This window comes from Glycine soja, chromosome 2 (genome assembly GCF_004193775.1).
Source record: "Glycine soja cultivar W05 chromosome 2, ASM419377v2, whole genome shotgun sequence".
NCBI lineage: Eukaryota > Viridiplantae > Streptophyta > Magnoliopsida > Fabales > Fabaceae > Glycine > Glycine soja.
Window position 1 is genome coordinate 3,633,055 of NC_041003.1, and position 12,683 is coordinate 3,645,737.

General features: G+C 29.9%; 2 protein-coding genes across 2 annotated transcripts; both read right to left on the reverse strand.

The window, feature by feature from the left end:
- Positions 1 to 4,964: 4,964 nt before the first annotated feature.
- LOC114369624 (protein DETOXIFICATION 27-like) lies at positions 4,965 to 8,092 on the reverse strand. Its single transcript, XM_028326853.1, has 8 exons — positions 7,808 to 8,092; positions 7,164 to 7,705; positions 6,623 to 6,709; positions 6,412 to 6,468; positions 5,975 to 6,213; positions 5,590 to 5,708; positions 5,269 to 5,358; positions 4,965 to 5,159 (listed from the first exon to the last, which is right to left on the reverse strand). The coding sequence occupies exons 1-8, from the start codon at positions 8,090 to 8,092 to the stop codon at positions 5,100 to 5,102; spliced, it is 1,479 nt and encodes a 492-aa protein (XP_028182654.1). The 3' UTR covers positions 4,965 to 5,099.
- Positions 8,093 to 9,741: 1,649 nt separating this feature from the next.
- Positions 9,742 to 12,320, reverse strand: LOC114370419 (protein DETOXIFICATION 27-like). Its single transcript, XM_028327769.1, has 5 exons — positions 11,932 to 12,320; positions 10,709 to 10,947; positions 10,272 to 10,390; positions 10,061 to 10,150; positions 9,742 to 9,969 (listed from the first exon to the last, which is right to left on the reverse strand). The coding sequence occupies exons 2-5, from the start codon at positions 10,887 to 10,889 to the stop codon at positions 9,910 to 9,912; spliced, it is 450 nt and encodes a 149-aa protein (XP_028183570.1). The 5' UTR covers positions 10,890 to 10,947; positions 11,932 to 12,320; the 3' UTR covers positions 9,742 to 9,909.
- Between the last annotated feature and the right edge of the window lie 363 nt (positions 12,321 to 12,683).

A 12,683-nucleotide genomic window follows, 5' to 3' on the forward strand; every position in this document is an offset into this window, starting at 1 on the left:
TATTAAACTAGTTAAATATTTTTCTATTAACTATTCATAAATCCTACATCCGTAAATGAAAAATTTACTAGCACTGCCGTAGATTATCAAGAGCATGTTTTGATTTACATTATAAAAATACTTTTGAAATAAAAATAATTTTTTCAACAAATAAAAAAATTATTTTTATTTTTATTCGTTAAATTTGTATTATAACACGTCTTATAACATTTTTAAAACCAAACATAGATTTAATGAAATAAATTAGGCATATAAGGTACTTGGGGAATTGCTATGGGCTTAACGTGTCCATAAATTATCCTTATTGATCTCATAATTGATGAGTTTAACAGGTGGATTTGATATTCCCCGTGACTCACGGATACAACAACCATTGAAATGATAACACCATTGATTGATTAGGAATGATCAACTTTTGAAGCTCTCACGGTGAGTCTGCATTTGTCCAAAATGGAGACACCCGTTATTCCATTAGTAGATAACTGCATAATGTTGTTGACCCCATTCTGCAGTTATCTACTATATATATAATACAAAAACTATTTTAAAATAATTTTAAAGAGACTAAATAAAATAATGATTATATTAATTATAAAATTAAAAACGTTTAAAGATACTAAATTAATACATCTCAACATAATTTTTTGTGCAGTTTAAAAAATTAATTTTTTATTGAAATTAATTTAAAATAATTTCTAATAATATTTAATAATTGAAGTCGATTCTATCAAAATCAAAATTAAATGCACAATAAAATTCTGTTGAAGTTAAAAAGACAGAGTATCAACTGCCCAGTGTTTACTGTAATGTGACATATGGCATTTGTCATGATCTTGCTTTTAATTCACTGGAATCTATCTGTTGACATCAACTTTTCAAAAGAAAAGGGTGGTAAAAGAAAAAGGAAAAAAATGAAGAAGATGGGAAGGAAGAACAAGAGGCTAGAGATAAGTATAATCTGAACAAAAAGCATATGCGTTGTTATCTATCTCTGCCTTTGCCTTTGATTTCAATTTTTTTAATCATTCTGTTCTAAGCAGATCTCATCGGCAAAATGTCCCTACACATAATCTCAAAAGGGAGTGATCGAAGTTTGAGGAGGATTTTTCATTCTAATTAATTAAAGGCTGTAGCATTTCAGACAAATATTTTTTTTTAAGGACAAATATATTAATTAATGGTCACTTGCGCATTATTATCTTAATAATAATCTAGTGTAAACCATTTTAATTGCGATATAGGATACACACCCGCATATACTCATATAGCTATTGGTGAAATAAAAATAGATCAAATTCATGAATTTGATAAATAAAAAAAATAACTAGTGCGATTTCTGGCTTAAATTGCAAAAGAATCAATAAAGAAAATAGATGAAATTATTATTTAGGAAGAACGAAGAAGAAAGAAAGAAAGCACTGAGATAAAAGTTCCATAATTGAGGAGACATTTATTTCATCTTATCTTATAAGTATTTAAACTAAAAATGTACACGTTCAATTAAATTTATAAAAAGTACTTACTAGTTTATAATATTTTTAATAAATTATGTTTAGACGATTTTAATAACTTTCTCCATTTTAACATTTCCAGTCAATATCTTACGCTTATTAAATGAATTTCTTAATTAAATTATTTATTCAAAATTTCAAACACGCATATCTTGATGTGTGCATATTATTTTGTAACGATATTAGTTTTATACATAACTATGGATTTTTATATCAAAAATGAATCAATCCCCATATAAAATTGATATAAGATTAACATATAAAAATAATTGATCTTAAATATTTATATTTTTCAATAATATTTTAGGATTCTTGATGTGTGCATGACCTTTCAACTTAAGCCCTAGCCAAATTACTCTCCTCTTTCTTCCATTCTTTTTCCCCGTGTGAGCTTTTGAACAACTTATCTTATCTCAATCTCATTATTGACAATCGACTTGTGGCGGAAATTCCACAATGAGTAGTAACTAGATCAGCTCAGAGTGATGCCAGTGGACCACATTGTTGTGCTATTGACAAATTTCTAATGGTCATAGATGTAAAGCAACTACTAATTTATATAGCAACTATTGCTTTTCTCATTTTTCTGTCCAGAATCTCATTCTCCAATTTTATTTTTTCTCTCATAGGAAGCCATATCAGCCACGGTTAAAATTTCCTGCTGTCAGCCATCAGGTTATATATATATATATATGAGCTTGTGCGATATGATCATCACACTCATCCCATTTGTCTTAATGTAAGTTTCTTAATACTTGAATTCTCAAAAAATAATAAGAGGTTTGTGCTCGTGGGTTGGGGTTTACTTTCGATCCGATCTAACACAGGGTCTGATTCAGATTTGATACGATCACAATAACCCAAGTTATGTAGAGTCGTGGCAATACCTTATTCCACATAGTAAAATCCGATATATTTGGGAAGAAGATTCACACACAATTTTGATAACTCAACTCCAAATATCAGGTAAACGACTAAGGAAATAAAAGACCCAAAGAGCAAAGAAGAGGGACGAAGTACATTTTGAACGCTCTTGCTAAGTCGCTTCAAATTCTAGAGAAAACTTAATATTTTAAAAATTGTACAAATAAGTCACATATAGCACAAAATTTGCAGTGTCACATGAATTAATTTTTTTTATAGAACTAACACGGCATGAACAGCATAAAGATATTAATGTGTACTTAGAAGCAAAGGGTAGGGTGTATTTTGAGACGTACTTTTGGTGTTTGGCTCCATGTGAAAGTATAGTGATCTAGGGTTTCATAGAGAGCCAATATTTTTTTTTTTCGTGTACCCCTAACCCAAACAATATGAGAATGTGATTGGTGGGTCTCTGGTTCATTCAGCACCTACAAGCCGAACATTGAGGCCACCCCAACATGTGAAGATTGTCACTCAGCGTTGTCAATATTAAGTTACCCCAACCTTCACTCAACAATAGAAACCAGAGGTGGGCCAGTTGGTGACACAACAATGACAAAACATCCTACCAAGAAACTTTCATGGCACACGTGAGGTTTGTCAGGTGCATGCACTGTTGTCAATTTTCACTCACTCATCACTTAACCAATTGATGCCCTCATATATAGTATAGTTAGTATATTGAACAACGAACAATTCTTCTTTTTTTCCCCCTATTAATTAATTAATATGGCAAAAGAATGCTTAGTTTTTTTTTTCTGTTATAGTGAACTCACTAAAAGCAATTTCACGTAGACTACAAAACCATAGGGAAAAAGCAATTAATTAATATGACATAACAAGTTGATTACCAATTATAGTGGGAACAATGAATCATGGCATTTTAAATTGAATGATGTTTGTGATGATAAATTTCCTGTGTTATTAATTTGGCATAGATGGTTTAGAATGACGAATTGAATTCTCTTCGAAGTCAATTTCTTCTTCGAGAAGGATATTTCTTTCTGCCCCCCCATGTTTCTGGAAAAGAAATGACATGCATATGGATATACCTTCAAATGTTACACATTCAACGTAGCTTGTTTTCGATTTTATCGTTTTGTCCCCATGCTTCTGGAAAAGATACGGCAAAAGAAGAAATTCTTAAAAGGACTACAAATACACATTTCATGGTCGCTTGTAACTGATTTGGAAAATTTGATTTCATCCTATTACCAACCTTTGTATATATATACTTTGCCACTTTGGTACAGCATCTTTTTCTCCAAACGGCCTTGATGCTATGTAGTCTTTGGATTCCAAATGATTTGGACTACGTTTTGTGTATTGATTTGAATTTTGGTGTATATTTGTACATTGTTTTATATATATATATATATATAAAATTAAAAAGTCAAGCCAATAGCTCTTTATTACCAGAAAAGAAATTAATCAAGTTATAGTTTAGTTACTTCAACCGATTAAATTTGATCGAAATTGAACTAATTAAACTATCATTGAATTAAATAGTTTTACATTAAAAGTAGAAGAGACAAAACTTTAAGTGTGATTAAAGTTATGTTTGATAAAACATTTGAGTTAGTTTTTAGTTTATTTACTGGTTGAAAAATCCATTTGATTTCTTCATAAACAATTTTTTAAAAATAATTTCTTAATAGTTTTTAATATTTTTTGAAATGTTACTTAAAGTATTATTTTTTAAAATACTAGTTTTTAACTTCTAAATTTTTATATTTTTTCCACTTTTATCATCTATTATCTATTCATTTTTCTTGTCCTTATTTAGATAAATCATGATTTTATTATTTTTTTATTATTTTATATTTTTTAACTATTTCAATAACTAGTTTTATCAAATATTTATATTTTAATAAGTTAATTTTTTAACTTTTAAATTTCCGCTACCAACTAATTTTTCATTATTCAGCTAATTTTTCAGTTAAATTTGTCAAATATAATCTAAGTCTTTATTAAAGATTAGTCTTATAGTCGGTTCAAAGGACCAAACTTGTAAAAATATCTTAAAGTAGTACGGGAAACTTAAGATCCTAACTACCATGCTACCAAATAAATAAAATTAATTTAACTGATGGGTCTAATTTAATTTTTAAAACATTTATTTAGTTCTATTTTTACTTTATTGAGTGAAGAGTTGAAATTTCACAAGTATTATTTTTTTAGTCCGCACACAAGGAATTTAAGTAGCTGTAAGAGACTACGAGCCCATCGTTCTAAACCCCTAAGAGCCCAATAATGGGAAAGCACTAAATCAAATTAATTTTTGGGCTCAAAGTTCAAATCCCACGAATTATATAACTCTAATTGCAATTAAAGTCAGGTTTCTTGCACTTCAAAATTGCTTTCTGACCATTCGAAATGTTTTGCTTTTTTTTTTTCCTTCCGCATTGATCAATCAAGAGTGTAAAAGGGGTTCCCAAAACATAAAAAATAATTTTATAAAACCATAACACTAGCTATTTGAGAAATAGGCACTTTCAATATGGGCTTTTTTATTTTTAATTTGGGGTTTACTGATAAACAAGGCGAATTGAGGATGATCATAAGCTCTCTAGTTCAATCGATTTGAAGATCAAATTAGAACACCACATGCCCCAACAAAGCCCCACTCATTCTTCTTCTTTCAATTGCAAGTGAAAGAAACTGCTACCTGATCAGTTCTTGATTTGGGTCCCATTTAGTCAAATGTAACCTTGCTCTTTCAGCCTGTGATTGTTAACCAAAAAAATGTATAAGAATAAAAATTGGCCACATGCACTTGCAAAGATATTAATAAAAGAGTGAAAATTGTTTTAGAAGAAGTGGCTTTATCTACCTGTTTGTCCCAGTTACATCGAGAGGTAACCCAAGCAAGGATCAAAGTCTGAATAGCCGGTCCACCAAAAATTAACCCGGCCCAAACTCCCTGATGGTTTGTCCACGTAAGTAATTAATGCCAGTTAAGATTAATTTATAGTATAAGTTTAATGTCAGTTAGAAGAAGTAAAAGGACAAAAATTACACAGATGTATAAGTACGAGCAACCGAAATTATATTTAAATCACTTTTTATCGTTTAATTTTAAGTTATCTTTGCCTTAATTAAAAAAAAAATCTTAAGATATCTTTCTATTGAAAAAGAGATGGACACAACATACCTGGACTCCCAAACGAAAGACGAAGCCTAACAAATACCCAAGTGGCAATCCAATAAGATAATAGGAACCCAAGTTTATGAATGCCACATATTTCTGCCACCCAGATCCCACAGCTACCCCTGTTGATATATCAATGCAAGATAACAGAAGTACTTTTAGTATACTTTAAAAATTTATCAGGTATGAAAAATATATTCAAGTCTAAAAAAATAGCTAAATAATATAACAAATTACAATGGTGAAGTAACTAAATGATAAGTTGATCAAGTATAATAAGGCAACCATTGGCCAGTAAAAAAAAGTATGTAATATGGTCTAGTTTAGTATTCATTGTTAAATCTAATCAAATAATTGACGATGGATGGTAAAAGTTAGATAATATCACCTGATAGAACTGGCTGAACACTGTTGAGTAGAATTGTGACGCCTAAGAAAGGTGAAAGCTTGTCTACCTCTTTAATCACAACTTCACTCGAAGAAAATAAATACGCAAGCTTTCTCCGAAATACCATAATCAACAACCAAAAGAAAATGCTTATTATAATTGATGTCACCACTGACACCATGGAAGCAAACTTGGCCCCTTTTCCATTGCCAGCTCCAAGTTCGTTTGCTACCCTTACTCTACAAAACCATCACACAAGATCAATATATGATTTTATTATATGTCAAAATCTTAACTCTTTTACAAAATCATTCTAGTAGAGTCTTGGTTATAAATATGTTATTTTATTATAACAATTATCCATTATAAAATATTTCTTCTGTTTCTTTTTCCTTTTTAAGTACATGCACAAAAATAGAAGCATGGAAGATGCTTACGCAGTTGCAGCATAGAACGATAGAGGAAACATCAACTCCCATATATTTATGGTCAAACTGCCATAAAAAGACAGAAGTAAGAAACATTGTAGCCCACAAATCGAACAAAAAGAATGATATTTGAGTGCTAGTTATTTTAAAAAATAGAAATCCTTTTGGAGCGAGAGTATGCACTAAGTTAAAAGGAAAATATATACTCTCTCACACTAACCATATGGTTAAAGCCTCGATAGTAGTCTTTGCGCTTTGTAGGTTCCCAGTCATCAACATAAGTGCTTTATCATACCAAACCTCTAAGCTGAAAAAGAAAAATCCAACAGCCTATGATGATACTTCAATAGAATAATAACTCCATAAAGAAATGATTAAAGTTGCACAAATAAAACTTAAAGCTTGCAAAAAGAACGGCGGTCAAGTATGAAAATTGGATTAGTTTGGGCCAATCCATATTTATTATGATTTCATTTTTTGAAGTTTAATCAGGTTTGGTGCTCCATATTAATCTATTTTATATTTTTGTCTAAATATATATAATTTTAAAAAATTAAAAATTATCCTACCAAAATAGGTTAATTGAATTCAGACATATTTATTGAGTCCAATTTGATCCGGGCCCATTGAGTCGATCCAAATCTATTTGAAGTAATATTTTCTCAGGCCATAACTCGGCTGGATCCATTTTTTGAGCTCTAATAAAAGTTAATGCTAGCTTTAGTGGGAGTGCAATTAAATTGCAAGAAAGGAAAATATACCAAATCATGATCCCGGAAGCAGTAGAGAGTTTGGAGAACTCCCAAACACCAGAGAATGCTTCGATGGAAAAACCAGTCCATGTTAAGGTGCAACCACCACAAATAACATAACCAAAATAACCTAGCACCAAAAGCCACCAAGCAATGTTTCCAAAGGCAACAAGGGCAATCACTCCAAGATGAAACTTGTTGACAACCAACCAACAAAGATATGCATGCACCAATAAACCCAATAGAGACACCCAAGTAATGACATTATTTTTTAGTTGGCTTTGCAAGAAAAAATGCATAGGTAAATAAAATATATAAGCCAAGTGGGTAGGTATCAACCACAACGAAATCACTCCAGCTAGCTCAGCTATTTCTGAAGTCTGTCCAAAGAACTTCAAGATAGGTGTCACAAAGAGGAACAAAGGCAAAAACATAACCCCAGTGATTGAAAGAACCACCCATGAACGTTGCATGTAAATGCCCAACATGTAGTACTTCTTGGCTCCAAAAGCTTGCCCGCATAGTGTGTCTAAGGCACTTGACATCCCCAACTTATATATATAAAAAGAAAAAACATATAACACATCAATAAAAAATAATAATGAACTTTTTTCTCTCAAAATTTGAAATCAAAGAAAATATTTGAAGTTTACCAATATGCCAAAGTCGAGCCCCAAAATAACATTAATAGCAATGGAAGTGGCAGCTAACTCAAGGTCGCCTAGGTGACCAGCAAAAGCCTGAGTGATCACAAACATAGAAAAAGTGGCCACACGATTAAAAATTGCAGGGCCAGATATATTCCATAGTTTCTTGGATTCATTCCAAACCCTTCTAACAAAATATTCTTTTTCTTCTCCATCTGCGCAGTAGTCTTCCAACAATGGGTGGTGTACTTCCTCTAATGCTAAAGCCTCATCGCTTGACATCTTGGACATGTCTGAGTGATCAATTTCTTGATATTAAGGCTAAAAAATAAAATTACATGTTATTAACATAAGTTAAGACCTAAAACACATCATTATAAATATTTCTTCAAATTTTTAAAATATTTAATGTAATATCACAAATTAAGAAAATAATTAATATATTTATTAATATTAAAAATACTTTTGAAATTTTTAATATCTCTTTTTTAATTAGGAAAATATTGATTAGTGTGGAGTTGTCATACAATATATAAAAGTGAAAATTGTCCTCTTAAAACAACCATTTCAATTTTCATTCAAATAAGAAAAATATTCATTTTTCTTCTAATTAGTTTGTTAAAAAATCATTTGTTGCATCAATTTATTAATCACATATACATAATTTTGATATAGTATTAAATAAGGTTAATTAATATTGTACTTTTGTTGCTCCAACTATTGTAGTTGTGTAATTTGAGTCCCTTATATATCACAAATATGTAATTTTAATCTTCAATTTTTTTTTCTAAGAGAGTGTAATTAATTAAGGATATTATAGAAAGAAATATTTAATGCATCAAACAATTAGAAGATGATCTTGTAAAAATGGACTAGTAATAAAATAAAAAAGATCTTATAGAAGCGGATGACAATAGTACACATTTCCTATGTCCCTAATTATAAGATTAAGACTATTTCAAGTAATTCATGTTCTTTAAAAAAAATAATTAATTTAATTAATCACATTAAATCTATTAATTATTTGTATTATTATTCATAAATTACTTATTTCTTATTTCTTTATCTATTTAATTATTTCTTATTAATATTTAGAGAAATGATAATTGAAAATAGATAATAGAAAAAAAATTGATGTATTTATAAATTAAAAAAATCTTATAAAAATAAGAAAATAAATTTCTGAAATTTTTTTAGTCAGGGTCTAATATTTAGACTTAGAATTGATCAGAGCAACACTAAAGTCGACGCCAAGGATAACTTTAATTTTTCATTTATTATGCATTTATTATGTCATTTATGTTAGCGTCGACCTTATTGACACTACCTTAAATATCTTGCTTAATCAAAGTTAATGTTAAATTCAAATTTAGCATTGCTCTAAGAGGCGATACGATGCATTTTAATATTTAAATTTTTTAATAAAATGGGATTCAAAATGTTACATTGGATTAGCGTCAACTAAGCTTATGCTAGTAGCATGGGTATCGAGGATGACACTATTATTATCACTCAATTAATTTTCACTTATATTAGTTTATGTCAAGGATAAAGATGGAAGCAATACTTATATAGCTTTGTAATTAATTTTCAAAATTAACAAATATAAGGCTCTCTATAATAACATGAAAAAAAAAACAGTTGAAATAGTATTTGAACACAAAAATATCAAATATTATTTTAAAATTATTTAAAAGAAATATTAACTAAAATTTCCATAAAGATTGAAAGAGCTTTAGAGCACTAATAAGATAATCAATTTTATAGCATCTCTAATGATGTTGTTTAAATAAATTGCTTAAACTGAAGAACTGTTTAATTTTTTTCCCTCCATTGGAGCTGATTAATTTGACTGGCTGGGTGGATTCTTTAAAATTAACAACTCATTTGATCGGTTTCATCATTCTATCCGAAAGAGAGAGAGAGAATTGACGGGAGAAAATTGGTAAAGAGATTTATTTTTTTCTAATACTACTGTCATGAAACAATCTCATCGTATTAATAATGTCATATATCATATTTATTTTAGTTTCGGTCAATATCACCGAAGCCTAAAAGAAATATGCGGATTCCTTTGGCATTTAGGTTACAAAGCGAGTATCCCTTAATTAGTTCAGTTCTTGTTTTGGATCTGCCCACTTCGTTAAATGCAATTTTGCTCTTTCAGCCTACAATCGTTAACCAACAAAATACATCAATTAGGATTAACACAAGTGAGAGAGAAAAAAAACTGACTTTGATGAATAGCTAGGAAGTTACCTCTTTGTCCCAGTCGCATCGAACAGTAATAAGGCTCAATAATAATGTCTGAGTTGCTGTGCCACCAAAAATCATCCCCGCCCAGATTCCCTTTGTTCAATTTCATTAGCAAATGTGTCAGAATCATATCTTAATGCATTTGAAATTAACATTCTAGACAAATAACTGCACATTTTTTTAGATACAAGACAAAGAGGGTAACAAAACATACCACAACTCCTTGATTGAAGAACCAGCCCATCAAAAATCCAAGAGGCACCCCAATAATATAGTAGCAATCCAAATTTATGTATGCAACATATGATTGCCACCCTGATCCCACTGCCACCCCTGTTCAAATCATTCAAAAGGAAATAAATACACAGCACATGGTTGAGTATATATGTCGCCATTTCAGATTAAACTAAAGATTTGATTAATAACACACTTTCTTTTGTTAGGGAAAATAATAACACATTTTCTAATAATTTTTTAAAATATATTTTATTATTGATTGAAATTATTGAAAAACATAATTTTTTTATCCTATTCATTATTTAATAAAATTCAGTCATAATTTTGTAATTTTCATTGAGTTTTAATTAATTATAGATGATAAAAAAAAATGTGCACTTGAAAAATGAAAGCTACTAAAGGGTAAGGTGATACCTGAGAGAACTGGCTGAACACTGTTGAGCAGAATTGTGAAGGCTAATAGAAGAGAAAGGTTGTTTACTTCATCAAGGACGGCTTTGCTAATAGAGAATATGTAGCCGAATTTATCATGCAATATCAAAATCAACATCCAGAAAAAGAGTCCTATAATAACTGATGTCACCACAGATACCATTGTAGCAAACTTGGTTCCTTTTCCGTTCCCAGCTCCAAGCTCATTTGCAACCCTCACTCTGCAGATTAATGCATGTTTAGTAACAACTTTACTATATTTGCATTTGTACCTTTTCAAGTTCTTACACATTACCATTATAAATTGAAAAATCTTTTATAAGTTGTTAATATTTTTTTATACTGATGTTCATTATTATCTTTATGTTATTATTTATAAGACTTTTTTTTTAAATTTGTTTGTTGTTATGTATAAGATTCAATCCATATTATTTTATGTATTAATTTTTTTTTAGACTAAAAATGCTTCTAATTAAATAAGAGAGAGGTTATATTAACATGTATTTAGAAAAGAAAAAACATTAATATCAACAGTAATTTTTTGAAAAAATATATAAATTTAAGATAAATTTATTGTTATAAATTAAATTAATTATTTTTTTTTAATCTTGAAGTTACCACATATGAGTCATGCATGTATCATTTTATGACGTTGAAAATAAATTATAGGGTGATCAACATCTTGAGAGTCAGTGATTAATTAAATTAATGATCATCCTCGAACAACGCCTAGCATGTAGTACTTCTTTGCCCCGAAAGCTTTCCCGCACAGCGTTGTTTCTAAGGCGCTTGCCATACCCAACTCAATCAAAAAATAAATATATACAAGTTAGCATTCTAGACCAACCTTCTGCCTGAACAGTAGTTTATGTTACTGTCTTCTATTCAGAATTAGAGTTTTACTTTTGTGTTAACATTTAATGTAAATCTTTATTCAAGATATTATCCAGCTGAAACTCTAATTCAGATTTAAGAAGAATACTTAAATACAGGTTACTGTGCTGGACAATCTTCAACCTAAATAGTTTACGATATTATTATTTTCTAATCAGAATTGAAGTTTAACTTAGTAGTCATCATTGATGTTTAGTATATTAAGGAGATTATGAGTTGAAACTCCAATCTGATTAGATAACATAACCAAAAACACTTTAAGCAACTGTGTCTATATTTCGTGCTAAGTGGGATTGATAGTATATATATACCAAGAGTCCAAAGTCGAAGCCAACGACGACATTGTTGGCAAAGGAGATGGCAGCGAGTTCGAGGTCACCAAGGTGGCCTGCGAAGGCTTGTGTGATGACTAACATGGAAAATTAAATTGAAGGGCCTACTATGTGCCAAAGCTTCTTTGACTCAATCCAAAACCTTCGTGAGAGAGTTTGGTCTTGTTCTCTTTCATCTGCTAAAAGGTGAAGCTTTGCTTCTCCTAACAGTGAAGCTTCTTTGCTTGGCATCTCTGAGTCGCTAGCTAGCAATATGTGGTGCTGGTGATGACCGGTGAGGCTAGAGCTTTTGGGGGGTTCTGAAAAGTGAAAACCTGAGAGTGAAGGAAGGAAACAAAAAGAAAGGAAAAGGAATGATCACCAGAGGTTCAAAAGTTGAAGGTTTTTAAAGCAGATTCGTGGCATGGGGGCATTTTCACAAAAAAAAATAGGTTAAAAATAAAAATTAATTACATAAAGGATCAAGAAAGTATTTATTAATTAAAATGAATCATCTTTGTCATTTAAGAATATAAAAAGTGTCACTCAAATAACATTTTGTGTTTTTTGTCTCGTAATAAAAGGGATTATTCTAGTACATTCCATTATGTCATCACCCGAGACAACTAGATTTTGTGTTATATTTTCACTCAGAGTAGTATTGATCAAATTAACGCAAAATACATGTTTAATATATTAAATAATTTCAAAAATAAATTAATATTTGTATTTATTTTAGGAAATATTTGAAA

Excerpts from the sequence above, each read along its gene's own strand:
- LOC114369624 (XM_028326853.1), bottom strand. The coding sequence starts at position 8,092 with ATGTCCAAGATGTCAAGCGATGAGGCTTTAGCATTAGAGGAAGTACAC. Across the intron at positions 6,214-6,411 it reads TCGTTCTATGCTGCAACTGC|AGTAAGGGTAGCAAACGAAC; the intron begins GTAAGCATCTTC and ends ATGGTTTTGTAG. Across the intron at positions 5,359-5,589 it reads TCTTTCGTTTGGGAGTCCAG|GGAGTTTGGGCCGGGTTAAT; the intron begins GTATGTTGTGTC and ends ACAAACCATCAG.
- LOC114370419 (XM_028327769.1), bottom strand. The coding sequence starts at position 10,889 with ATGGTATCTGTGGTGACATCAGTTATTATAGGACTCTTTTTCTGGATG. Across the intron at positions 10,151-10,271 it reads TCTTCAATCAAGGAGTTGTG|GGAATCTGGGCGGGGATGAT; the intron begins GTATGTTTTGTT and ends AATTGAACAAAG. Across the intron at positions 9,970-10,060 it reads GATGCGACTGGGACAAAGAG|GCTGAAAGAGCAAAATTGCA; the intron begins GTAACTTCCTAG and ends TAACGATTGTAG.